Source organism: Jaculus jaculus, chromosome 15, assembly GCF_020740685.1.
Source record: "Jaculus jaculus isolate mJacJac1 chromosome 15, mJacJac1.mat.Y.cur, whole genome shotgun sequence".
Lineage (NCBI taxonomy): Eukaryota > Metazoa > Chordata > Mammalia > Rodentia > Dipodidae > Jaculus > Jaculus jaculus.
In genome coordinates this window covers 64,910,792-64,936,533 of record NC_059116.1, presented here as the reverse complement: position 1 = coordinate 64,936,533, position 25,742 = coordinate 64,910,792, and the positions used below count along the sequence as shown (strand labels likewise).

The 25,742-nt window shown below is 41.8% G+C and overlaps 1 protein-coding gene across 1 annotated transcript in view; it reads left to right on the top strand.

The window, feature by feature from the left end:
• Positions 1-25,226, top strand: part of Olah (oleoyl-ACP hydrolase) — a 129,310-nt gene extending 104,084 nt beyond the window's left edge. Inside the window, exons 3-7 of the mRNA XM_045134764.1 lie at positions 13,798-13,936; positions 17,859-17,958; positions 18,583-18,752; positions 24,691-24,773; positions 25,084-25,226. Of these exons, the coding sequence (XP_044990699.1) occupies positions 13,798-13,936; positions 17,859-17,958; positions 18,583-18,752; positions 24,691-24,773; positions 25,084-25,226 (635 nt within the window). The remainder of the gene's footprint in view (positions 1-13,797; positions 13,937-17,858; positions 17,959-18,582; positions 18,753-24,690; positions 24,774-25,083) is intronic.
• The last annotated feature ends 516 nt before the right edge of the window (positions 25,227-25,742 follow it).

Below are 25,742 nucleotides of genomic sequence, written 5' to 3'. Positions count from 1 at the left end.
TCACTATGTAGTCCCAGACTGGCCTTGATCTCATGGTGATCCTCCAACCTTTGCCTCCGAGGGCTGGGATTAAAGACATGCCTGGCTTGTGTATTAATTTTGAATAAATTTGTGCCATGCTACTTTGCTGAAAGCATTCATCAGCTCTAGAGTTTTCTGGTGAAGCCTTTAGGGCCTCTGATATGTAGAGCAATGTTATTTATAAATAAGGATAATTTGACAAAAAAAAACATTGAGCCCTAGAAAAGTATCAACATTCATGAATCAAAAGTATTTTATTAGCTAAAATGTTCACAAGCACATTTGACTTCCCTGACTGGCAGTAATGGGTCTTTATGCAGGGAGTGAAGTGGTTTGCTACATATTTGGTTCCCTAGTTCATGAGTGCCCTCTGCTGTTGGTTTATCAAATTACAGTCTAAAACTGTACTTGTGTGCGTGTGAGGTCTGTAGTCTGTTTATTTGATATTTTCATGTTTCTGTAGAATTTATCTGCAACATATTCATCTTCATCCTTCTTTTAGCTGTGTTTGAGTTAGTCTAATCATTTCTGCCTTTTAAGTTGTATGTTTGATTCTTTTTTGACACAGTTCTTATGCATCAGTCCTTTATATCCTTATAATTATTGATGTGGTTAGATCACAAACTTGCAATTTGTTTTCAATCTTGTCCAGTTTGTATATACACACACACATACAGTCACATATATGTGTGTATGTACATATGTGTGTGTATATACACACACACATATATTTGGTTCACACATATATTTGGTTGTGTAATATGTGTTGTATATGCACATATGTGGGCAGATGTGCACACTCTGTGCACATGCACGTGAGACCCAAGAACATCAGGTGTCCTCTATCCTTCACACATGTTTTCTTGAGGTGCAGTTTCTCATTGAACCAGGACCTGACATTGTTGGTCAGACTGGCTGCCCAGTGGACCGCAGATATTCCTCCTCTGTGCTCCACATGGGCCGGGAGTTACAGGCATGTGTGGCCCAGCTGTTTATGTGAGTACTGTGGTACTCGTAGTTTATCTGTGTCCCCAGAGTTTATGAGGTCTTCTCAGGCCATCATGCTTGCAAGGCAAGCACTCTTCCCCAACTGGCCTTTCTCTCCAAACTTCTATTGAAAAATCAATAGAAGAGTGCACGTCTGTGTGCACATGCTTGTTTGTGCATGTGCATGTGGAGGCCAGAGCACAACCTAGGTGTTATCCTCAGGTATATTGTCTAACTCCTTTGAGACAGGGGTCTCTCATCGGCCCGACTCTTATCAATTATGCTAGCCTGGATCACCCCGCCTCCATCTCAGTGCTGGGATTACAGGCATGTGCTGCCATATTAGGCATTTTTACATGTGTACTGGGGGTCAAATTCAGGTCTTCATGCTTGTAAAGCTAAACCAGCTAAGCCGTCCTGGCTTCTTTCTTTCATCTTCTCTTCCTTTGAATTAACTTAATAAAAACATGTTTCATTTATCTTCACCACTGAAAATCATTCATTTTTTAGGGGTTTGTTTTCTTAGGCCTCCAACTATATTTGACATCATAATCTATCTTCAAATTCTGCTACTTTATTTTTTATTTGTTTGTTTGTTTTATTGGTTTATTTTTGGCTTTTCAATGTAGGGTCTCACTCTAGCCTAGGCTGACTGGAATTAACTATGTAGTCTCAGGGTGGCCTTGAACTCACAGTGATCTTCCTACCTCTGCCTCCCTATTTATTTATTTTTGAGGAACTCTGGCCCAGGAACTCACTCTGTAGCCCAGGCTCAACTTGATCATCCCACCTCAGCCTCCTCAGTGCTGGGTTTATAGGCATGAGTCACCATACCCAGCTTCAGATCTTTGTATTATACAGTAGATCTTTTTAATATACAGTAAGCCACTAGAAACTGAGAAAGCAAAGACAAACAGCCAAATAGAATAGATGATAACAGGATGCTACTTCATTTTAAAATTTTTACTTATTTATGAGAGAGAGAATTGGTGTGCCAGGGCCTCTGGCCACTGCAAGTGAACTCCAGATTCATGTGCCATCATGAGCAACTGGCTTATGTGGACTCTAGGGAATTGAACCTGCGTCCTTAGGCTTCACATGTAAATGCCTTAACCACTAAGCCATATCTCCAATCCTGCTACTTCATTTTGTGTGTGTGTGTGTGTGTGTGTGTGTGTGTGTGTGTGTGTGTGCGCCCCAGGGTCTATTGCAAATTAACTCTAGATATATGCAACAAGTTTTACTTGGGTGCTGGAGAATCTAACTCAGGCCATCAGGCTTTGCAAGCAAGGGACATTAACTGCTGAGCCATCTCCCTATCCCTCTACTCCATTTTCTAATAAAAGAAATGTTGAGTGTATATGTTGCTAATCCATTTCCTTCTCTTATCTCAGTTCTGAAAAAATTATCCTAAAGATAATTTTCTTGTGGTCAGTTGTCTTTTATGGTAAATTTTTTTTCAAGGTAGTGTCTCACTGTAGCCTAGGCTGACTTAGAATTCACTATGAAGTCTCAGGGTTGCCTGGAACTCATGGAGATCCTACCTCTGCTTCCTGAGTGCTGGGATTAAAGGTGCGTGCCACCATGCCCAGCTTTTATAGTGATTTTAACCTGGGGAAAATATCTTCAATATTTACTTACATGATTCTCTTCGATTGAGTAGATCCAAGTTTCCATCTGGCACTTTTAATTTTTATTCATTTTAGGGCAAGTCTGCATGCATTGAAATCGCTCATACTTTGGGTTTCAGAACACTATTTAACTTTCACTTTTGAAGTACAATGTTATGAGAATAGAATTCTAGGTCAGCAACTGTCCTCTGGTTTGTACAGCTTCTGACATAAAGTCTGTAAGCATTCTTGCAGCCCCATCTCTCTGGGTCTCCTTTCTGTTATGCTTCCAAGATTTCTTTTTTTAAAATATTTTTATTTGTATTTATTTATTTGAGAGCAACAGACAAAGAGAGAAAGAGGCAGATAGAGAGAGAGAATGGGCGCACCAGGGACTCCAGCCACTGCAAACAAACTCCAGACACATGCACCCCCTTGTGCATCCTGGGTAACATGGGTCCTGGGGAATCGAGCCTCAAACCAAGGTCCTCAGGCTTCACAGGCAAGGCTTAACCACTAAGCCATCTCTCCAGCCCCCAAGATTTCTTTATTGTGTGTTTTCAGCAAATTGATTACTACCCAATCCAGTGTGATTTTCCTTATTTATCCTGAGGTTCTTTGAGCTTCTCAAATCTGTAATTTTTAAATTTTCATCAAATTTGGAAGTATTAAATCACTATTTCTTTAAATGTTTTCCTGTCTTCTTCCTCTCTACTTTTCTTCTGGCACTCCAACTACAATTAAGTTAAATGGATTTGTGTGGACTTACATGGATTTACAGGACACTCATCATCTGCTTTTATCATGTTCATGTTGTCTCCATGTGTTCTTAGATAGTTCCATTTTCTATATGTTCCAAATTTGCTACTGTTTCTTCTTTTTGCTTAATTTGCTGTTAATCCCATGTGTGGTGTGTGTGTATTCATTTTATATGTTATATTTCACATATCTGGATATGCTATTTGGAATCTTCAATTTTCGGTTATGATACTTTTTTTTTTTTTGGTTTTCAAGGTAGGGTCTCACTTTAGCCCAGGCTGACCTGGAATTCACTCTGTATTCTCAGAGTGGCCTTAAACTCACAGCAATCCTCCTACCTCTGCCTCTCAAGTGCTGGAATTAAAGGCATGCATCACCACGCCTGGCTGATAATATTTTTATTTACACTATTGAACATATTTATAATAACTGTTTTAGAGTTATAATTTTCATCATCTTTCATTTCTTGTCTATTTCTTTTTTTTTTTTTTTTTTTTTTTTTTTTTTTTTGGTTTTTCCAGGTAGGGTCTCACTCTAGCCCAGGCTGACCTGGAATTAACTATGTAGTCTCAGGGTGGCCTCAAACTCATGGCGATCCTCCTATCTCTGCCTCCCGAGTGCTGGGATTAAAGGCGTGCGCCACCACGCCCAGCTTCTTGTCTATTTCTTAACCGCCATGCCATTATGGGTAATTTTTCCAGCTTTTTGCGTGTTTGATGAGCTTCGATTAGATGTTGTACATTGTGATGTTACCTTGTTGGATGCTATATTTTGCTTTATTCCTTTACACTGTGTCATGCTTTGTTTCAGTAAACTGTTATTTCGGAGTAGCTTGATTCTTGATTCTGTAAAGACCTGTTTTGTATATTATTCATCAATAGATAACTTGTCATTGATTCTTTAATCCTGGGATGTTATCAACTCAAGATCATGTTAAATAATTTTTTTTTAAAGTTCTCAATTTTTTTTAATTAATTATTTATTTATTTGAGAGCAACAGAGAAAGACAGAGAGAGAATGGGCGCGCCAGGGCTTCCAGCCTCTGCAAACGAACTCCAGACGCGTGCGCCCCCTTGTGCATCTGGCTAACGTGGGACCTGGGGAACCAAGCCTCGAACCGGGATCCTTAGGCTTCACAGGCAAGCGCTTAACCGCTAAGCCATCTCTCCAGCCCATGTTAAATAATTTTTGAGCTTCATCTTCCTCAGACTACCAAGGTAATACATATAAATTTCAAATTTGCATAAATGAAAAGCTTTGGATAAAAATATCAGGTCAGGCCAGGTATAGTGGCACATACCTTTAATCCTAGTCTTTGGGAGGCAGAAGTAGGAGGATTGCTGTGAGTTTGAGACCACCCTGAGACTACATAGTGAATTCCAGGTTAGCCTGAGCTATAATGAGACCCTACCTCAAAACAGCATATATATTCCAATTCTCTCAAACTCGGTTCTATCCAGAACCAAGGCATCAGCAAAAATTTTTTTCCCTTTACCATTAAGAGGATATACTTTTTTCCTACTCAGCCTTTCCATGGAGGGTTAGGGCTTAGACATTCATGTTTTTATGTAAAGGACCCAGTTCTGGTCCTCAAAACCTTTTTTATTCTTTATGAATTTCTTTTATTAAATTGAATTTCTTTTTTTCCTTTTTATTGACAGCTTCCATACTTCCAGACCAAAAAAAAAAAAAAATGATAGTTCCCTCCCCTCATCTCCCCCTCCCCCACTTTCCCCTTCACAAATCTATGCTCCATCATATCCCCTCCCTCTCTCCATTAGTCTCTCTTTTATTTTAATGTCATCATCTCTTGCTCCTATTATGAGGGTCTTGTGAAGATAATGCTAGGCATTGTGAGGTCATGGATATCAAGGCCAATTTCTGTCTGGTCGATTGCATTGTGAGCAGTCCTACCCTTCCTTTGGCTGTTACATTTTCTGCCACCTCTTCTATAATGGGCCCTGAGCCTTGGAAGGTGTGATAGAGATGTTTCAGTCTGAACATTCCTCCATCATGTCTTCTCAGCACTATGGTGCCTTTTGGATCATCCCGGTGGACACTGCCATCTGAAAATAGAAGCTTCTTTAAACAAAAGTGTGAGTAGCATTAATGTATACGGGTATGAACATTAAGTAAAGAGCTTACTGGGCAGTTTGGTGAGCATAATATATGCAGGCATTATACTCCTAATGCTCATGACGTTCCACACCCAGGCTTTTGAATAGATTTTCAGTACCAGGCATGTATTCCCTCCCATAGAGTAGGTCTCCAGTCCAATCATAGAACAGTTGGTTTCCCCTATAATACACATGCCACTATTGCACCCATTGGCTCATTTGGCCTGGCTGGCCAAACTTGAGGATTGCAGTATCCACTGTTTTCACTACTGACAGCTTCTGTCTCCCATAAGGCTGCTTGCAGGGCAGCTTTTTCTGGCCTCCTGTCAGCTAGTCTACCAGGAAAAGGTTTTCAGCTCATTCCCAGTTTGATTTCTTGGTGACCTTGCAGCCCAGGTGTGGTGGTTTGATTCAGGTGTCCCTCATAAACTTAAGTATTCTGAATGCTAGTCTCCCCAGATGATGGCAATTGAAAATTAAAGCCTCCTGGAGGCGGTGTATTTTTGGAAGCAGGCTTATGGATATTGTAGCCAGTTTCCCCATGCCAGTTCCTGTTGTCCACTTTATGTTGGCCAAGGGGTGATGTCTACCCTCTGTTCATGCTATCATTTTTCCCTACCATCATGGAGCTTCCCCTTGAGTCTGTAAGCCAAATTAAACCCTTTTTACCCAAAAGCTTCTCCTCATCAGGTGATTTCTGCCAGCAATGTGAATCTGACTATAACAATAATGTTGGTACCAAGGAGTGGCGCCATTTGCTGCTAGACATTTGACTGTGTGGCTTTGGCCTTTTGGAACTGATTTTCAAGAGAATATGGATAAACTTGAAGTCTTGGCCTAAGAGACACCTTTCAGTGCTGTAATCACAGCTTGATGGACTATTATGGTCAGAGTTGAAAGACCTGGATGCAGTAAGAACTATGGACTGTGCAGTTTGGCTTTTAATGGTAAGAAAGAGCTTTGCCTGGACTTGGCTAGAAGCAGTTTGTGTAAGAAGCTTGCTGTTATGCCTCTGTCCTGAGAAGATGTGCAGGCTGCATTGCATAGAGACGGACTATATGAGCAGAGGGATATGGCACAGAAAAAATGAAATCTTTGAGCCTAAACTGTTGCCTATCCACCTGCAATTGTTTGAGAGATTAAAACCTTTGAGATTGGGCCAGCCGAACTACACTGGGGCAACAGGATCAATTTAGTCTCTTTTGAAGGGGCCCAAGTGCTCAAGGAGTTTCCTGTTCTTCAAAGTCTGTTTTATTCCCCCCTGGATTAACAAATTGGCACTCTACCTGGTATTATAGGATATGAGAAATGCAGGAAAGAGGGTCATTGAATTTGCAATAAAGTCTTGTGTTTTGGAAATGGCTATGGCAGTATGAAGTAGGTTTGCTGGACGACTGCATGGAGACCTGATGGAGCTGTGAGGATGAACCATGGATTGCAGTAGAGACCCAGTAGAGATGCTGGGACCATGAGATGGCTGCCCAGGAAAGCTGCTGTCCCAGGATGAAGTTTTCCAGGACTGTGAGTAGCCTAGCTGGAGGGGCAGAATCAGAACTGCAGAGATTTATTGCTGTTTAGAATTATCAGACTTGGATACTTGTCACTGACTAGACTTGGAACTACAGAATTTGATGTTTGCCCTGTTTAAACATTGTATTGGTTGAATACTTCTTGGCTATGCCTAATGCCATCTTTTGCAGTGTGTTTATTCTGTGCCATTGTGGTTGGGGGGCGTGATTTTTTTTTGTTTTTGGTATTATGGCTCAGTTAAAAGACCTTAGATTATGGGGATGTTTGAACGTCATTATGATTGATAAAAACTATGGGGACTCTTAAAGTCATACTGAATGCATTGTATTTTATGTCACGTATGGATATCAGTTTATAGGGGAAAGGGGAAAAATGTGGAGGTTTGATTCAGGTGTCTGCCAGAAACAGGTATACTAAATGCTAGTCTCCCCAGCTGATGGCAATTGGAAATTAAAGCCTCCTGGAGGTGGTCAATTGTTGGGGGCAGGCCTATGAGTGTTGTAGCCAGTTTCTCCATGTGAGTGTTTGGGATACTCTCCTGTTCCTGTTGTCCATGTTATGTTGGCCAGGGGGTGATGTCCACCCTCTGCTCATGACATCGCTTTCCCCTGCCATCCTGGAGCTTCCCGTTGAGTCTTTAAGCCAAAATAAGCCCCTTTTCCCCAAAAGCTGCTTTTGGTTGGGTGATTTCTGTCAGCAGTGTGAACCTGACTGCGGCACCAGACAGGTGGGGTCTTCAGCAACAGGGTCTTACCATCCATTCCTGGTGGGAAACCAAGAGCCTTGCAATGGCCTGTAATGTTTTGGGGGCATCTGTGGTGGTTTGATGCAGGTGTCCCCCATAAACTTAGGTGTTCTGAATGCTAGGTTCCCAGCTGATGGAGATTTGGGAATTAATGCCTCCTGGAGGGAGTATACTGTTGGGGGCCGGCTTATGGGTATTAAAGCCAGTTTCCCCATGCCAATGTTTGGCACACCCTTCTGTTGCTGTGGTCCATCTTATGTTGGCCAGGGGGTGATGTCCACCCTCTGCTCATGCCATCGTTTTCCCCTGCCATCGTGAAGCTTCCCCTCAAGCCTGTGAGCCAAAATAAACCTCTTTTTCCCAGAAGCTACTCTTGGTTGGGTGATTTCTACCAGCAATGTGAACCGGACTGCAACAGCATCAAAGAACTCCCTGGAAAACAAGTCACTGGAAGGTATCCCATCCCTGGCACTGAAATTTTTCTAGTAACATTCTATGGCTTCTAGGTGTGCCATTATCCAAAAAAGTAGGTTATATGGCTTATTCACAATATCCTTAATTTTGATTACCCCTCCCCCACACTCCTTTTACTCACTTAGGCCATTTCACCTGCAGTAATCTGTCCAACTACATATATATATATATATATATATATATATATATATATATATAACCATCTCCTTAAGTCCTTACCTCTCCTCCATCCCTTATATCCCTTTTCTAACTTACTAGTCTCTGCTACTGATTTTTACTACAACTCACACACAAGTCTGAACATTTGTAACTAGGATCCACATATGAGAGACAATATGCGATGTTTTGCTTTCTGGGCCAGAGTTACTTCACTTAATATAATCCCTTCCAGATCCATCCATTTCCCTGCAAATTTCATAATTTCATTTTTCTTTACCACTGAATAGAAAGAAGTCCATTGTGTAAATGTACCACATCTTTATTATCCATTCATCTGTTAAGGGACATCTAGGCTGGTTCCATTTCCTGGCTATTGTGAATAGAGCTGCAATAAACACTGTTGTGCAAGTATCTCTAAGGTACTGGAAGGAGTCTTTAGGACATATGCCTAGGGGTGTTATAGCCAGGTCATATGGTAGATCTATTTTTAGCTGTCTCAGAAACTTCCACACTGTTTTCTACAATGGCTGGACCAGACTACATTCCCACCAACAGTGTAGAAGGGTTCCCCTTTTTCCACATCCTCACCAGCATTTATTGTCATTTGTTTTCTTCATGATAACCATTCTTACAGGAGTGAGGTGGAATCTCAAAGTAGTTTTAATCTTCATTTCCCTGATGACTAAGGATATAGACTAACTTTTTAGATGTTTATATGCCATTTATATTTCTTTTGAGAACTGTATTTAGTTCCATAGCCCATTTTTTAATTGGGTTGTTTGATTTCTTATAGTTCAGTTTTTTGTATATGCTGGATATTAATCCTCTGTCAGATGTATACCTGGCAAAGATGTTCTCCTGTTCTCTAGGCTGTCTTTTTTGCTCTATTCATAGTGTCCTTTGCTGTACGAAAGCTTTGTAATTTCATGAGATCCCAGTGGTTGATTAGTTTTATTTCCTAAGCAACTGGGATTGTATTCAGAATGCCATTACCCATGCCAATATGTTGAAAGATTTCCCCTACTGTTTCCTCCAGCAGTTTCAGAGGTTCCAGTCTGATATTAAGGTCACTGATCATTTTGACTTGATCCTTGTACATGGAGAGAGACAAGGATCTCTTTTCATCCTTCTACATAGACATATCCAGTTGTCCCAGTACTACTTGTTGAAGAAGCTGTCTTTTCTCAAGTGAATTTTTTGGCATTTTTGTCAAAAAATCAGATGGCTGTAGCTGCATGGATTAACACCTGGGTCTCCATTGTGTTCCACTGATCTACATGTTTGTCTTTGTGCCAGCACCATGCTGTTTCTGTTACTATGGGTTTCTAATATAGCCTCACATATGGTGATACCGCCATCCATATTTTTGTTGCTCAAAACTGTGTGCTATTTGAGATTTTTTGTTCTTGAAAAATGAATGCTAGGATTGTTTTTTTCTGTTTCCATGAAAAATTCCACTGGAAATTTAATAGGGATTGCATTAAATGTGTAGATTGCTTTTGGTTAAGATTGACGCTTTCATAGTATTGATTCTTCCAGTCCAAGAACATGGGATGTCTTTCCATTCCCCAGTGTCTTCTGCAATTTCTCGCTTGAGTGCTTTAAAGTTTTCATTGTAGAGATTTTCACTTCCTCAGTTAAGTTCTTTCAAAGGTACTTTATTATTATTTTTTTGAGACAATTGTGAATGGGAGTGATTCCTGGATTTCATCCTCCACATGTTTGTTGTTAGTATATAGAAAAGCTGCTGATTTTTGTGTATTTATTTTGTATCCTGCTACATTGATAAAATTGTTTATCAGCTCTAACAGTTTGCTGATAGTCTCTAGGGCTCTTTATGTATAGAATCATATCATATGCAAAGAATAATAATTTGATCTCTTCCTTTTCAATTTGCATCCCTTTTATCAGTGTCTCTTGTCTTGTTGAAGACTTCTAGAACTATATTAAATAGGAATAAGAACAGTAGATACTCTTGTCTTGTTCCTGATTTTAGTGGAAAAGCTTCAAGTTTTTCCCCATTTAGTATTATGTTAGCTGTAGGTTTATCATAAATAGGCTTTATTTTGTTGCGATATGTTCCTTCTATTCCCAGTTTCTATAGGAATTTTACCATGAAGGGATGTAGAATTTTCTGCATCTATTGAGATGATCATGTGATATTTGTTCTTCAGCCCATTTATGTACTATATAGCATTTATTTATTTGCATATGTTGAACCATCCCTGCATATCTGGGATGAAACCTACATGGACAGGGTGAATGATGTTTTTGATATATTCTTGTATTCTGTTTGCCAATATTTTGTTGAGAATTTTTACATCTGTGTTCATGATGGAGATTGGTCTGTAATTTTCTTTTTTTGTTCTATTTTTGATGGTTTTGGTACCAGGGAAATGCTTGCTTCATTGATGGAGTTCAGTAGAATTCCTTCCTTTTCTTTCTATTTTAATGAAAAGTTTGAAATGGAATTTCAAAGGGGAAAGTGTGGGTGGGGGAGAGGGAATTACCATAGGATATTTTTTTATAATCATGGAAAATGTTAATAAAATTTTTTTAAAAAAAGAAAAGTTTGAGAAGCATTGGTGTTAGTTCTTCCATGAAGGTCTGGTAAAATTCACAAGTGAATCCATCTGGGCCTGAATATGTTTTAGTTGGAAGACTTTTTATAACTATTTGGATCTCTGTAATTGTTATAGGTCTATTTAAATGGTTTATCTCATCTTAATTTAATTTTGGCCTTTGGTGGGTCATATAAATCAAGGAAATCATCCATTTCTTTTAGATTTTAAAACTTAGAGGTATAGATATTCTTAAAGTATGTCCCTATGATTTTCTGAATTTCTTTGGTATCTGTTGTAATGGTGCCTTTTTCATCTCTAATTATAATTATTTTTTCTCTTCTCTCTTTCTTCTGGACAGATTTGCTATGGATTTATCAATCTTGTTTATTCTTTCAAAGAACAAACTCATTGTTTCATTGATTAATTGGATTTTTTTTTTGTTTTCTATTTCATTAATTTCTGCTCTAACCTTTATTATTGCTTCCCACCTGCTGAGTTTTGGTTTGCCTTGTTCTTCTTTTTCCAAGGCCTTGAGGTGGAGCATTAAATTGTTTACTTGTGAACTCTCGAATTTCCTAATATAGGCACTTAGAGCTAAAAATTTCCCTCTTAGTACTGCCTTCATTGTGTCCCAAAGGTTTTGGTATGTTGTATTCTCATCATCATTTGATTCTATGAATTGATTGATTTCCATTTTGATTTCTTCAATGATCCAGTCATCATTTAATAGTGTACTGTTTAGTCTCCATGAGTTTATGTAGGCTCTGTAGTGTTTCTTATTGCTGATTTGTTGTTTAATCCCATTATGGTCAGGTAGAGTACAAAGGAAGTTATTTCAATTTTCCTTTATTTGTTAAGATTTGCTTTGTGTCCTAATATATGGTCTATTTTAGAGAATGTTCCATGTGCTGCTAAGAAAAATGTATACTCTGCAGCATTTTGGATGGAATGTTCTGTAGATATCTTTTAGGTCCATTTGTTCCATGATGTTATTTAATCCAGATGTCTCTCTCCCTATTTTTTGCCAGGATTACCTGTCAATAGATGAGAGTGGAGTATTGAAGTCACCTACTACAATTGTGTTTGGTGTTATCTGTGGCCTTAAGTCTATTAGTGTTTGATAAAATAGGGAGCTCCCATGTTAGGTGCATATACATTTAGCATTGTAATGTCCTCCTGTTGAAGTGTTCCTTTAATCAGTATAAAGTGACCTTCTTTATCTTTCCTCACTAATGTTGGTTTGAAGTCTATCCTGTCAGATATTAAGATAGCAACACTTGCTTGTTTCCTAGGCCCATTTGCCTTAAATACCATTTTCCATCCTTTTGCCCTAAGCCGGTGTCTATCTTATATTGAGACATGAGTTTCCTGGAGGCAACAATCAGCAGGTGCCTGCCTTTTAATCCAGTCTGCAAGCCTGTGACTTTTGGTTGGGGCATTGAGGCCAGTGATACTAGACCTTGCCCCCAATAATGACAGAAGAAAAAGACAAAGGCCCTACAAATCTGAAAGCATCAAAGGCAACAATAGTCAACCCCCAAATACAGCTTAATTGAGAATGGTAAACCCAACCAAGAACATATAACCCATAACCTGCCCTGACATGGAAAGAGAGATTAGTACTTCCAGTGCAGGCCTGTGTACCTGCTTTTTTGTCAGTTGGCCTTGTTACCTTTTGGGGTGACTTCCAATCTCACCAATGCCAAATGCCTACCTCCCTCCCTCTGTGTTGTGCTGTGGATCTGGTGTTCTGATCAGCTGTGCTGGATGCCCTGCCACTGGAGATGAATGAGTTCTTTGGAGGTTCATGGTTCTGTCAGTTGGGGGATAGGAGAGTGCAGAACGGGTGGAGTTGTATTGGAACTGCTCACTGGTCCTGCCTGTATCCCTCTCAGAAGCTCCTTAGCTGATCTCTGCTGTCTCCCCTTCAGGTTTCTTGACCTTGCAAGGATGATGTGGTTGAAGAATCTCCTTGTTTGGTCTCTACTCCTGCCAAGCTGGGTGGGCACACGGATCTGCACAGATGGGGGCCGCAAGTGCCTCGGTGGGATTTTGGCCAGTTTCCTCCCTTCTAGTAGATCTTGGTCTCTCCTGTTTCTCTGCTATGGTTGATAATAACCTTTACACCTTTAGTTTTCAGAAGAATTGTGTATTTTGCTGTGGTTTTGCTTAAACCCTCCCTAGGCTGATTTCACATGACACCTATGCCATCATCTTACCCAGAAGTCCCTGGTCCTCAAATTTAAAGCACTCCAGTGTCTGTGTCCTGGCTCTCTTGGTCGTCCTTGATAAGTGATTTCTTTCTCTTCTGGTATAGGCAATGTTTGCTGGGGTAACTATTTCATTCTACATAGCACTTCCCAGATTTTCAGTTTATTGTTTTCTCTTCTATTTTTTTTGTTATTGTGAATTAAATCACGTATTTAAGTATATGTCTGTTTAATCTATCAATCATTTCTCAGTATTTTGTAGTGAGGAGGTAGTTTTCAGTTATTTGCACTGATGTATTTTATGCTATCACTTTTATTATTAACAAATTCTAAAGCTGTACCTCATTGGGTAGTTGGTGTGTTTGTTGAGACAAGGCCTCTCATAGATAGCCTAGTCTGGCTTTCAACTCATTATATAGCTGAGTGTGATCTTGAACTCCTAAATCTTCTGCCTCTACTTTCCAAGTTTTGAGATTATTGGCCCATATCCTCATATCTGATTATACCATTATTATTTATCTTTTTGGAAATGTTCACCTCCTGTCACTGTATGTCCTTTGACAGCATCACAGTGACTCATTCATCCTTTCCTCTGTGTGTCAACTTGCTTTCTATCTGCAGTACATGCTGTAAGATTTGCTGGAAGAGAGAGTCGAATTCAAGAACCTGTCGTAAATGATATCTACCAGCTAGCTGATGAAATTATTTATGCTCTGCTGCCAGTCATCCGGGACAAATCATTTGCTTTTCTGGGACACAGGTATTTGAAGTTTGTTTTAAAAGACATCTGGGGGACCAGGTTGTAGCTCAGTGGTACAGCACTTGCCTAACATACTCAAGGCCTTGGCTTTAGTACCTTGGGGAGTTTCTTCAGTCACAATCCCGGGGTAGTGTTCTTTGTATTTCATGAGATGAAAGCCATTTGTGCTGGTTAAACAGACTATTTGATAATTATTTATGATTGTAATTTTTACAATTCTCCAGCTTATATATTAATTATGCCCTTTTCCCTTCCAGGCCATAAAGAGAGTTATAAAATAAAAACTATCAGAAATGTTTATTTTTTAATAAACATACTAGTTATGTAACTAGTAAGTTTCTTAGGGTCATAGGCCTAGCCTGAACCCTCCTACTAGCTATGTAACCTTGAGGACATTTCTTAGGCTTCTGAATTCATTTCCTGTTCTATGAAACTAGTTCTTACTCATAGGTAGTCAATGAATAGTTATTATACAGACTCAGTGTATAGTAAGGACTCAACAACTTCTCACTATCATATTAGGTAAATTTTTATAAATATAGCAAAGCAAATTTTTTTTAATTGACATGTTACCACCCAGATGAAAAGTATTTTAAATTTTTGCAGTGGTTCCTTAGTATTTCCACATGATGGGGTCCTGTATTAGTTACTTTCTTGCTGTGACCAATACCTGAGCAAAGGCACCTTAAGAAAGTAAGGGTGCATTTCAGCTTACAGCTCAAAGTTACCGTCCATCATGGGGGAAGGAAGGTAACAGGAGCTGGAGGCAGCCTGTCACATTGAGGCCACAGTGAGAAAGCAGAGAGCAGTGAACGCTGTGCTCAGCCAGCTCTCTCCTCTTTACACGCTCCAGGACCCCGGCCTGTGGAACCATGCCACCCACGTTAGAGCCGATCCTCCAGCCTCAACTCACCTAATCTCGCAAATCCCTAACAGACACACCCACAGATTTGTTTCCATGGTGAATCCAAACCCTATCAAATTGGCAACCAGTGGTTAATCATCATTCTTTGAGATCTTTATCTGAATTTTATGATGTAAATATTATTGAACATCTCTCATAGCCTATAAGTATGCATTGCTTCATGATGGTTTTTATTTTTAAGTTTACTTTTAGTTTAGAGAGAGACTTGGTGTGCAGAGCCTCAGCCACTGCAATCAAACTCCAGATGCTTGAGCCATCTAGTGGGCATATGCAACCTCACGCTTGCCTCACCTTTGTGTGTCTGGCTTACATGATCTGGAGAGTCAAACATGAGTCCTTGGGCTTCACAGGCAAGCACCTTAACCACTAAGCAATCTCTCCAGCCCCATGACTTATTTTGTTAATCTTCACTTGTGGATATGAGTTATTTGTTTTTGCTGTTATAAGCAACACTGCAGTGAACATTCTTATAGAATATGTTGATTTCTTATCACTTTCTTAGGTTAAATTCCCAGAATTGAGGTTAAATTATATTGCATGGTTAAGGCTTGTGATATATATTTCCAAATTACCTACACATACACCATCACCACTTGACATTAAACTGAATTTGCCTTTTTTTCCCAAGACATATAAACATATAATTTAAAAATTATAACCTTAGGGTTGGAGAGATGGCTCAGTGGTTAAATGTGCTTGCTTGCAAAGCCTGATGGCCCATGTTCAATTCCCTAGTAACCACATTAAGCCAAATTCACAAAGTGGCACATGTGTCTGGTGTTCATTTGCAGTGATAGAGGCTCTAGCTTGCTCAGTCTCTCTCTCTCTCTCTTTCTCTCTCTCCTTCTTTCTCTCAGTTTACATGTGATATATATGTCAACATTCATGTTATTGAAAAGTACAACAACTAAGAAGATTTAAATATATTAATAGCAGGTTTTTTATTTTTTTTATTTAATTGAAAGAGAGAATACAAAAAGGGCATGCCATTAGCCTCTAGCCACTGCAAACGAACTTCAGATGCATGTGCCCCCTTGTGTATCTGGCTTACAGGGGTACTGGGGAATCAAACCTGGGTCTTTAGGCATGGCAGGCAAATGCCTTAACTGCTAAGCCATCTCTCCAGCCCTTAAACATAATTAATTATTAGATTATTTAAAGCTAACTCATCTAAAATGAAAACATATATGTATTAGAAAATAAAACTAGGGGCTGGAAAAATGGCTCAGCAGTTAAAGGTGTTTACTTGCAGGTTCAATTCCCTAGCAACCACATAAAGCTGGATGCAAAAGTGCACATGCATCTGTGATACTAATGCATCAGTGATCATGGGAGGTCGTTACAGTCAGCTTCACATTGCTGGTATGAACTTCCAAACCATTCACAGTTATGGGAGGAAGGAAATTTATCTGAAGCTTACAGATCCAGGGAAAGTCCCATGATGACAGAAGTTGGCTCCTTTTCACAGAACCAAGCAGAGAGAAAACATACCACCACCAGTGCCATGAGCAGAGCCCAAGCACTCTGAAAACCCTTATCAGATGTGCCTCCACATCTTAGGGCTGGACTCCAGGATCCACCCACGGTGATACCAAGTTACAAGCTTGAACAAAACTCCTGAATTTATTGGGGGACATCCATTCAAACTACCACAGAGGCGGAGCCAGAAAGATCAGACTGATGTGCCCCTGCAGTCTGGCAGCTCTTTTGCCACAGAAAGAGACCCTGTGTCAAAGAAGGTGGAGCCCAGACGCATCTAAGTTGTCCTCGGGCCTACACACACATGAGCCTTCCACACACAAATAAATAAAGACTTAAGAAGATTAAGTGATGGGGACTGGACAAATGACTCAGTGGTCAAAGGTACTTGCTAGCAAAGCCTAACAGCCTGGGTTTGATTCCTCAGTATACACATAAAGCCAGATGCACAGATGGTGCATACATCCGGAGTTCATTTGCAGTGGCTAGAGACTCCAGCATGCCTATTCTCTCTTCTTTCAATCTCTCTCTCTCTCCTTGCAATTAAATAATGGGAAAAAAAAAGACTAAGTGCTTTTCACCTCTGAGTCATTATCCCAGCCCTGAGAAGCATATTTTTACATGAAGGTACGATGTCATACACAGTACATACTATAAGATAGCAACTTTTAAAATTTAATTAGTTTATTTATTTGAGAGAGAGAGAAAGAGGGAAAGAGAGAATAGGCGTGCCAGGGCCTCCAGCCACTGCAAATGAATTCCAGATGCCTGCGCATCCTTGTGCATCTGGCTTAAGTGGGTCCTGGGGAATAGAACCTGGGACCTTTGACATTGCAGGCAAGCACTTTAACCACTAAGCCATTTCTCCAGCCCAAGAAATATATCTTTTTTTTTTTTTCCAAGGTAGGGTCTCACTGTAGCCCAGGTTGACCTGGAATTCAGTCTGGATTCTCAGGGTGGCCTCAAACTCATGGTGATCCATCTACCTCTGCCTCCTGAGTGCTGGGATCAAAGGCGTGCACCATCACGCCCGGCTAAGAAATATATATATGTTGACCTTAGTTGTTGAAATTATACCTGTGGGATGGGAGATAGCGCAGTAGGTAAGAGTACTTGCTGTGTAAGCATGAAGGCCTGGGTTCGATCCCGCAAACGCCACATAAAAGGCTGGGCATTCCCATACTCACCAGAAATCCAACTCATGTGGGGGCCAGAAATAGGAGACTCACGGGGACATTCAGCCCGATTAGGCACTCTGAATGAAAAGGGCAGCTGCGGGTTCAGTGAGGAAGGGCTCTCAAGGAGGTGATGCGGAGAGCACCCGGGCACCGCGGCGTCCGCCTCTGGCCTCTGCCCATCCGCACGCAGGTGCCGACCCCGCACGCCCAGCCAGCTGGTGGGTGGCCAAGCCGACTTCCTAACCTAGGATCCTTCCACAGCCACTGCTGTGCTTCTGACACGTGGCTTACATGAGTTTGTGGGCCAGTATTCATCACGTTTGTCATTCCCCTGGTTAAGCTTTGGAGCCTACGTGGCTTTTGTGACTGCGCTGCGCCTGAAAGAACAACACCGCCTGGAACCACAGCATTTGTTTCTGTCCAGCATAACCGCGCCCTACGTAAGTGGCCTCGTGTTCTGTGGGGAGGGAGGGGGCAGGGGGGCTACAAAGTTAGCCATTCCTTTCCTTCGGTCCAGCATGGGAACCGTGGCAGGGACGAGTCCCTGAAACCTGGCTCGGTGTCCTTCTCCCGTTCTTCTGAAACGGGTGTCAACTGTCTCCTGGTTGTCTCCGCTGCCGCTCTGTGCCTCCGAGCTAAAGCCGGCCACCCCGCTCTCCCCGCGTGCTGGGTCCAGGACGGGAGCTGATCAGAGGCAGGAAGGACTCTCTGAACTCTCGAAGGGGATGATGATGTCAGAACAGCTGTGCCTTTGCAACCCAGCCCTCTGATTCCTGCTGCTGCTTCTCCCACTTTGATCTCTCCACTTCCTCTGTAGAATGATCTCGGTCAACCTAGCTTTCAAAGTCTGGAATGCCATTGTTTAAAATTTATTTGCAAGGAGAGAGTGGCCTTCTGCCACTGCAGACGAATCTCTCCAGCCCTCAAATGCCATTTTGGTGGCTCTATGCTGCAAGAATTACTGAGGGGCTTTCTTCTCTCTGCTTTATCTAAGGAGATAGCTTTTAGTTTTCGAGCAAGTGTATTTTATAAAATATCACCCCTGGGTCTGTTGCTCTTTCAAGTCAGAACATCGGCCTACAGTTCCTGAACTTGACAAGGTGTCACTTGAAGATTTTAAACAATTCCTTGTACTTTGTGGAGGCACACCAAACCATATTACTAATGATTTGGACTTGTTGAAAGAAAATATGGCCCTCCTGAAGAAAGATTTAAATATTCTCAAAAATTTCATGTAAGTAACTATATTAGTTGATTGATTCATTGCATAACCAAACATCTGACAAGAAGCAGCTTCAAGAAGGAAGGGTTCATTTACACTTACAATTCCAGGGGCTGGGGAAACGGCTTAGTGGTTAAGGCGTTTGCCTGCAAAGCTTAAAGACCCCAGTTTTATTCCCTAGGACCCACGTAAGCCAGATATACAAGGCGTGCATGTATCTGGAGTTCATTTGCAGTGGCTGGAGGCCCTGGTGTGCCCATTCTCTTTCTCTCTGCCTCTTCTTCTCTCTCTCAAATAAATAAATAAATAAAATATTTTTTAAAAAAACTTGCAATTCCAGGGCTGGAGAGATGGCTTAGCAGTTAAGCGCTTGCCTGTGAAGCCTAAGGCGAGGCTCGGTTCCCCAGGACCCACGTTAGCCAGATGCACAAGGGGGCGCACGCGTCTGGAGTTCGTTTGCAGAGGCTGGAAGCCCTGCGCGCCCATTCTCTCTCTCTCCCTCTATCTGTCTTTCTCTCTGTGTCTGTCGCCCTCAAATAAATAAATAAATTTAAAAAAAAAAAAAAACAAACTTGCAATTCCAGAGGGCACAGTCCAAGAAAAGCACACTGTATCCACAGTCAGAAGAGAGGCTGAAAAGGAAATTCAGGCTATCAAATCTCGAAGACCTCTCCCCTTTGACCCACTTCATCCAGCAGAACTCCACCTCTTAAAGTCTAAAGGTTCTACCTAGACAGCACCACCAGCTGGGGACCAAGTGTTCAAACACATAAACCTACGGGGGACATTTCATACCCAAGCTACAGCATCAACTGAAACAAATCGTGTGTGTGTGTGTGTGTGTGTGTGTGTGTGTGTGTGTGTGTTGCTTTTTATAGAAAGTACTAGGGAGTAATATTGTAAGATTTGAAACACATTGTATGTATAAAAGATAACTGACACATATCTATACACATACACTCGCAGGGGCTGGAGGGATGGTTTAGCAGTGAAGGTATTGGCCTGCAAAGCTTAAGAACTCATGTTGGAATCTCTAGGTCTCACATTAGCCCAGACACACAGTGATGCAAGTGCGCAATGTCACACATGTGCACAAGGGGTGCACGTCTGGAGTTCATTTGCAGAATCTGAAGGCCCATTCTCTCTCCTGCTCTCTCTATCAAATTATATCTATCTATCTATCTATCTATCTATCTATCTATCTATCTATCCACATATACATACATACATAACATATATATGTATATGTATATACATATATATGTATATATACACACACTTAGACATGCATGTTTATCACATAGTAGATAGTTATTGAATAAATTAATGTCAAAGCATCCTCATCTTCTTCAAGGGACCAGCAAGGGTAGGTAACAATCTACATGTGGAGGACAGCCAGGACAGCCACTGGGAACGGTAGTTTGTTAGTTTGCTTGTTTGTGACTTTGTTCTAGAGCTGTTAGCTTCAGGCCATCTCTGCCTTTCCTTGTCTGCTGGGGCGTTTGGGGTGATGGTTGATTCTTCTGACAGGAGTGAAGTCTTACACTGGAGAAGCCCTTCCCTAGCCTGTCACCCCCAGAGACGTCATTCCAGAGTCAGCATCTGGCCTCCTGTATTTGTCACGTATAGCTTCCATTTTGTCTGGGCCAGGTTCCCTTGGGGTAAGATTCTTGAAAAGAAATGTTGGGGTCTGTTTCTTTTATTATTATTATTATTTATTTATTTATTTATTTATTTATTTATTTGAGAGCGACAGACACAGAGAGAAAGACAGATAGAGGGAGAGAGAGAGAATGGGCGTGCCAGGGCTTCCAGCCTCTGCAAACGAACTCCAGACGCGTGCGCCCCCTTGTGCATCTGGCTAACGTGGGACCTGGGGAACCGAGTCTCGAACCAGGGTCCTTAGGCTTCACAGGCAAGTGCTTAACCGCTAAGCCATTTCTCCAGCCCATTATTTTTAAGAGCAAGCAAGAAAAGTTTTATTGAAAGTGAAAGGACGCTGGGCATGATGACGCACACCTTTAATCCAAGCACTCTGGAGGCAGAGGTAGGAGGATGGCCTGAGTTCAAGGCCACCTGAGACTACATAGTGAGTTCTAGGTCATCCTGGGCTAGAGTGAGACCCTACCTTGGAGGAAAAAATAGTGAAAGGAAAGCTATTCCTGATGGAGAAGGCTCCCAGAAAAACGGGTAGCCCAGGGTCTTTCTTCCACAAAGCTTTACAAAACATGAAACTGTCACTTGTAACAACATGGATCAACCTGGAAGACATTATATTAAATGAGATAGGCCTAGAATGACAACCACTGAATAGTTTTACACATATGGAATCTGCAAAATTGAACTCATAGAAATAGAGAGTAGAATGTTGGTTATTGCTTGCCAAGGAGTTGGGGAGGAACGAGATGTTTGTCAAAGGATACAAAACTTCAACTGGATAGGAGGAATAAACTCTGAGATTATATATCATAGTGGTGACAGTTAGCAACGATATAATTACCTTTCAAAATCCCTAAGACAGTAGACTTTAAATGCTCGCATCATTTAAAAACATGAGATTATGGATTGCTTGAGTTAATCACTAAAACATGTGCAGGTAGCAAAGTATCACATTGGGGATTCTGATATCCAGATTACCTCCTCAACTGGGGAGTTTATTTCCCTCTGCCTCTTTCCTTTTTCTCTTTTGATTACTTTCCTCTCTGAAGACTGAACTACTGGGAATGTAGTTCAATGGAGAAAGAACATAAGAGAAAGAGAGACATTGACAGAGACACAGAGAGAAGTCCTAGTGCATTATTTGTACCTTGTTTTTTTGTGCCTGATATTTTTTCTTGAAAATCAATTATCATACATAAAACGCTAGAAGCAGAAAGGAATCTGAGGCTTGAATTTCAGGACATCTCTTTTATCATCACACTGAGGATTTGGGCCAATCGAGACTAGACTGAGCTGGGTTAGGCTGTTGCTGCTGTAGTTACCTTCTTGGCCATCAAATCCAAATTCCTCTGGTGTTGGTGTGGAAATGGAACAATTCTCTCAATGGTCCTTTCACCTGAGTAGCTCCCTGCCAACTGTCCCTCTCCAGTATAGCCAGCTGGGACTTAGGACTGGGTACAGGGCAACAAAGTACTCAGACATGCTAGGTAGTCCCCCCGCCCAGGTCTGTATATGGCCCTTGTGGCTAGAACTTCTTAGCCACATTTCTGTGTTGCAGATAACTCTTGCCTTGTGTGGCTAGCTAGGATGGAAAATTCTTGCCTTTTCCCATGAGTAGAGAATCTTAGCTTGGCTTTGGCAGAATTGCCTCTCAACCTTTCTCTGAGGGCAGAAGGTTCATGTATCTGTGCCCAGCAGACATTGAGGGCAGACATGGGTCCTCACCTGTGCCCTGAGGGTGAAGGGTGGTTGTCCGTCCTCCCACAGCTTAAGGCTTTTGTTTGAAACAGGAGAAGGGAATGGGCAGGTGGCAGGGTCAGTGTCTGTCCCATTGCCAACCCCTGCTGCCCACTTGCTCCATGGACGTGGCTGTCTCTGGCCTTGTTGTTGATCTTTCTGTGAACACCTTGTAGCTGCCCACAGAAAAGAGCCTGTGAGTCACAGTGAACCCCATCTGAAACACCACCACACACTGGGTCTCCAACTGTGTTAAAAATCTAGTTTACAAAGGCAGCCATGGTGGTTCATGCCTTTAATCCCAGCACTCAGGATGCAGAAGTTGAGGATCTCTGTGAGTTCCAGGCCACCCTGAGACTACATAGTGAATTCCATGTCAGCCTGGGCTAGAGCAAAGCTGTACTTCGAAAAAACAAAACAAAATCTAGCTCATGTTAGACATTCTCTCCTTGTGTATTTGCCATGCCCCAGCCCATCCAGTCTCCATTCATGGAATTTGGTTTCTCCCATGCCTGCAAACAAAGCGCCCTGATGGCCTGATCTGGGGTTTCTATCGGGGTGGGGTGGCACTCCTCGTGATATCCTCGCCTGTCCCATTGAAAGAGCTCGTAGCTCACCCTCTGGTGTCCCTACCAGCCATTACCCATGCTACGTCCTCAGGGATGAGAGTCAGATTTGATCATAGGGTACCTTATCTGAATGCATTTTGGTAACTTCATATTCTTTTTGTTGTTTTTGCTTTGTTTTGGTTTTGGTTTTTCAAGGTAGGATCTCACTGTAGTCCAGGCTGACCTGGAATTCACTATGTAGTCTCAGGCTGGCTTCAAATTCACAGCAATCCTCCTACCCCTGCCTCTCAAATTTTGGGATTAAAGGAGTGCACCACCACACCCAATAATGTCTTATTCTTAAATAACCACAATCCTTTATGTGGCCGGTGCTTGGCCCTCATTCCCTCCTCTGACTTAATTCTTCCCTTCATTCTCTGAGCAGCAGGCTTTATTTGGCTCCTTCTCTCCCCCCGTTCCCTGTTGCCACTCTTGTCTTTGCCTAGTTCCTTCCTATTCATTCCCTAGGGAGATCTACCTTGAATTGCCCCACCCCACCCTCCTGTCCAGGGCTTTTAGGCCAACCCTAGGCTACCCTGTCTTGAGTTGTCTCTTCATTTCATTCATGTCAGACAACCAGTCTGTCTGCGGCAAGGAGCAGCTACAGGTCACTACTGTCCAGCATAGCGCCCAGCACAGAATGCAGAGAACATGTTTGTGTTTTCCTGACCAAGCTGAGAAGTAGGGGAACCCACGCTTGTTCTCTGGCTGCCAGCCCTTGCTGGACTGGGGAGAGGGAGCGGGGAGGTGCCACGGAGACTGTCTTCAGGCCCAACAGCTCAAGGACTAGCTGTAATCACCCTCGACCTGATTTGGCCTAGTGCCATCTTGCAGACCAGGAATGCTCTAGCACTTAGGTTATGACTGGAAATCGATCACAGATATCAAGACAACAGTGAACCTCCGATAGAGAGAGGTGGCTCCAGGGAAGAACTATTTATATTGCTGGAGCTAGCTGAAGAAAAGGAAAGAGGCAAGGCTCTTGTATGTTTTTGCTTATTAAAATATTCAATGTATCTATTTATTGGCAAAAAGTTAGAGAGGAAGGGAGGGGGAATGTTGGACACAGGCAGGGTCCCCGGTAAGGCAGACGTAAGCTATCAGACATGGACTAGAGGCCCAGGCTATGGAGAGGTTTCCACAGCCTGAACCCCGGACAAATCTCCATCCGTGTCGGCAGGAGTAAGGCTCTTCCCATCATTATTGGGGATCGCAGTGAGCCTGGACCCTGATCTGGACATCCTGGTAAGACTTAGGCTTTGCTCTTAGCCCTGTGACGCTTGGCCAGTTGCCTAGAAAATTCCTTGTATGGTATCAACCAGCAGCCTTCACATAGCCCCTCCCCCTGCATCCCATACCCTATCTCTTCCCACCACTATGTAGATCACCTGACTCTCTCCCTATGCTGGAATGAACATCCCTAAATGCCAAGTAGGCATTGGCAAGCAGCCTTTGAACCCACCAATCCAATCCCCTTAGGACCCTCTTCCTGAACTTGCTCTCTCTCTCTGTCTCTCAACTGCTTATAAAAACTCAGTCCCCTGACAAATAAACTAGCCACTCTCTGAAGCTGTCTCCCGGGTGTTTCTTCCCATCACGCTCACAGCCACTCAAGACCCTGCTCCACAGTTGTCTGGACGCCTCCCGGGAGCCGGTGCCCAACAGGCCCCTGAGGAACCAGGGACCCCCAGAGGAAGAGAGAGAAAGAGCACACCAGAGCCTCTTGCCCCTGCATACTTCAGATGCATGTGCCACTCTGTGCATCTGCCCTTATTGAGTACTGGGGAATCAAACCCAGGCCATCAGACTTTGCAAGCAAGTGCCTTTAACTGAGCTGAGCCATCTCTCCAGACCATTATGCTTTATTTCAGTGATGTTATTAACAGGAAAAGGGGCTGGAATGTTGAATATAAAACAACTACTAACCAGCTCTTCCATGTTTCCAGCTATGATAAACCCTCAGGGGCTGTTCTTTCATGCGACTTGACATGTCTTACTGGATCTGAAGACATAGAAAAGGATGTAGAAGGTAAAATGACTTATAATTTGGGATGTTTTGTTGAAATATATATTTGATGGCTTTTAGCAAATATAAATTAATAGTTACTGGAACAAAAGAAATAAAATAAAATTGGTCCAAGTTTAATTTTGTGTAAATGAAGAGATATCAAAGGTAATACAACATACCCACAGGTCTCAGGTTACAATACAGGACCCATAGAATTTGAGACCCTGGGTACAACTCTATGGCTATATGTCAGCAACAGGACCTGTAAGTTAATTTTTTGTTTAGTTGACAAGTGCCATTTGTTACTAAATAAATATTTGTTTATTTTTAGATTGGAAAATTGTAACCAGTGGAACTTTTGATGTTCACATACTTCCAGGACATCACTTTTATATCATGGAACCTGCCAATGAGAATTTCATCCACAACTACATAGTCAAGAGTCTGGAATTCACATTACTGTCTGGCTTTTAGACCTTCCTCCTTTGGCCTTATAGTTCTCAAAGTGATCACTTTATGTTTTCTGTCACTGAGATGTAGCTTGTTAGCTGTCTTCAGAGATGAGGAATTTTATTCATCTTCTTCTGTCATGATGATTTGTAACACATCGGTATATTTCTTCATGGAACCTTTATGAATTGGGGGAAAGGAAGCTGTAAAGAATACTTCTGATAGACTCCTTTATCTGCTATTAGAGTCTCACTTGTGGGAAGTTTGTCAGCAAAGTGCCTCACACATGACAGGAAAGTACTCTGCCACCAAGCTACACCCTCAGCCCCTCCTTTAATTATTTTAGTGGTAAAAGTGCTTGAAATGTTTGAAATATTGGTTCCCCAACACTACATTTGGCTCAAGGCTTGCTCTAATATTTTAAAATATACCATAGTCCCACTTCTGTTTTATCAAACAAAGATAGCCCTGGCCTGTCAGGTATGGAATGGTCAAGCACAAATCTATGCTGGGTCAGTCTTGCTCTGTGATAACCTTAAT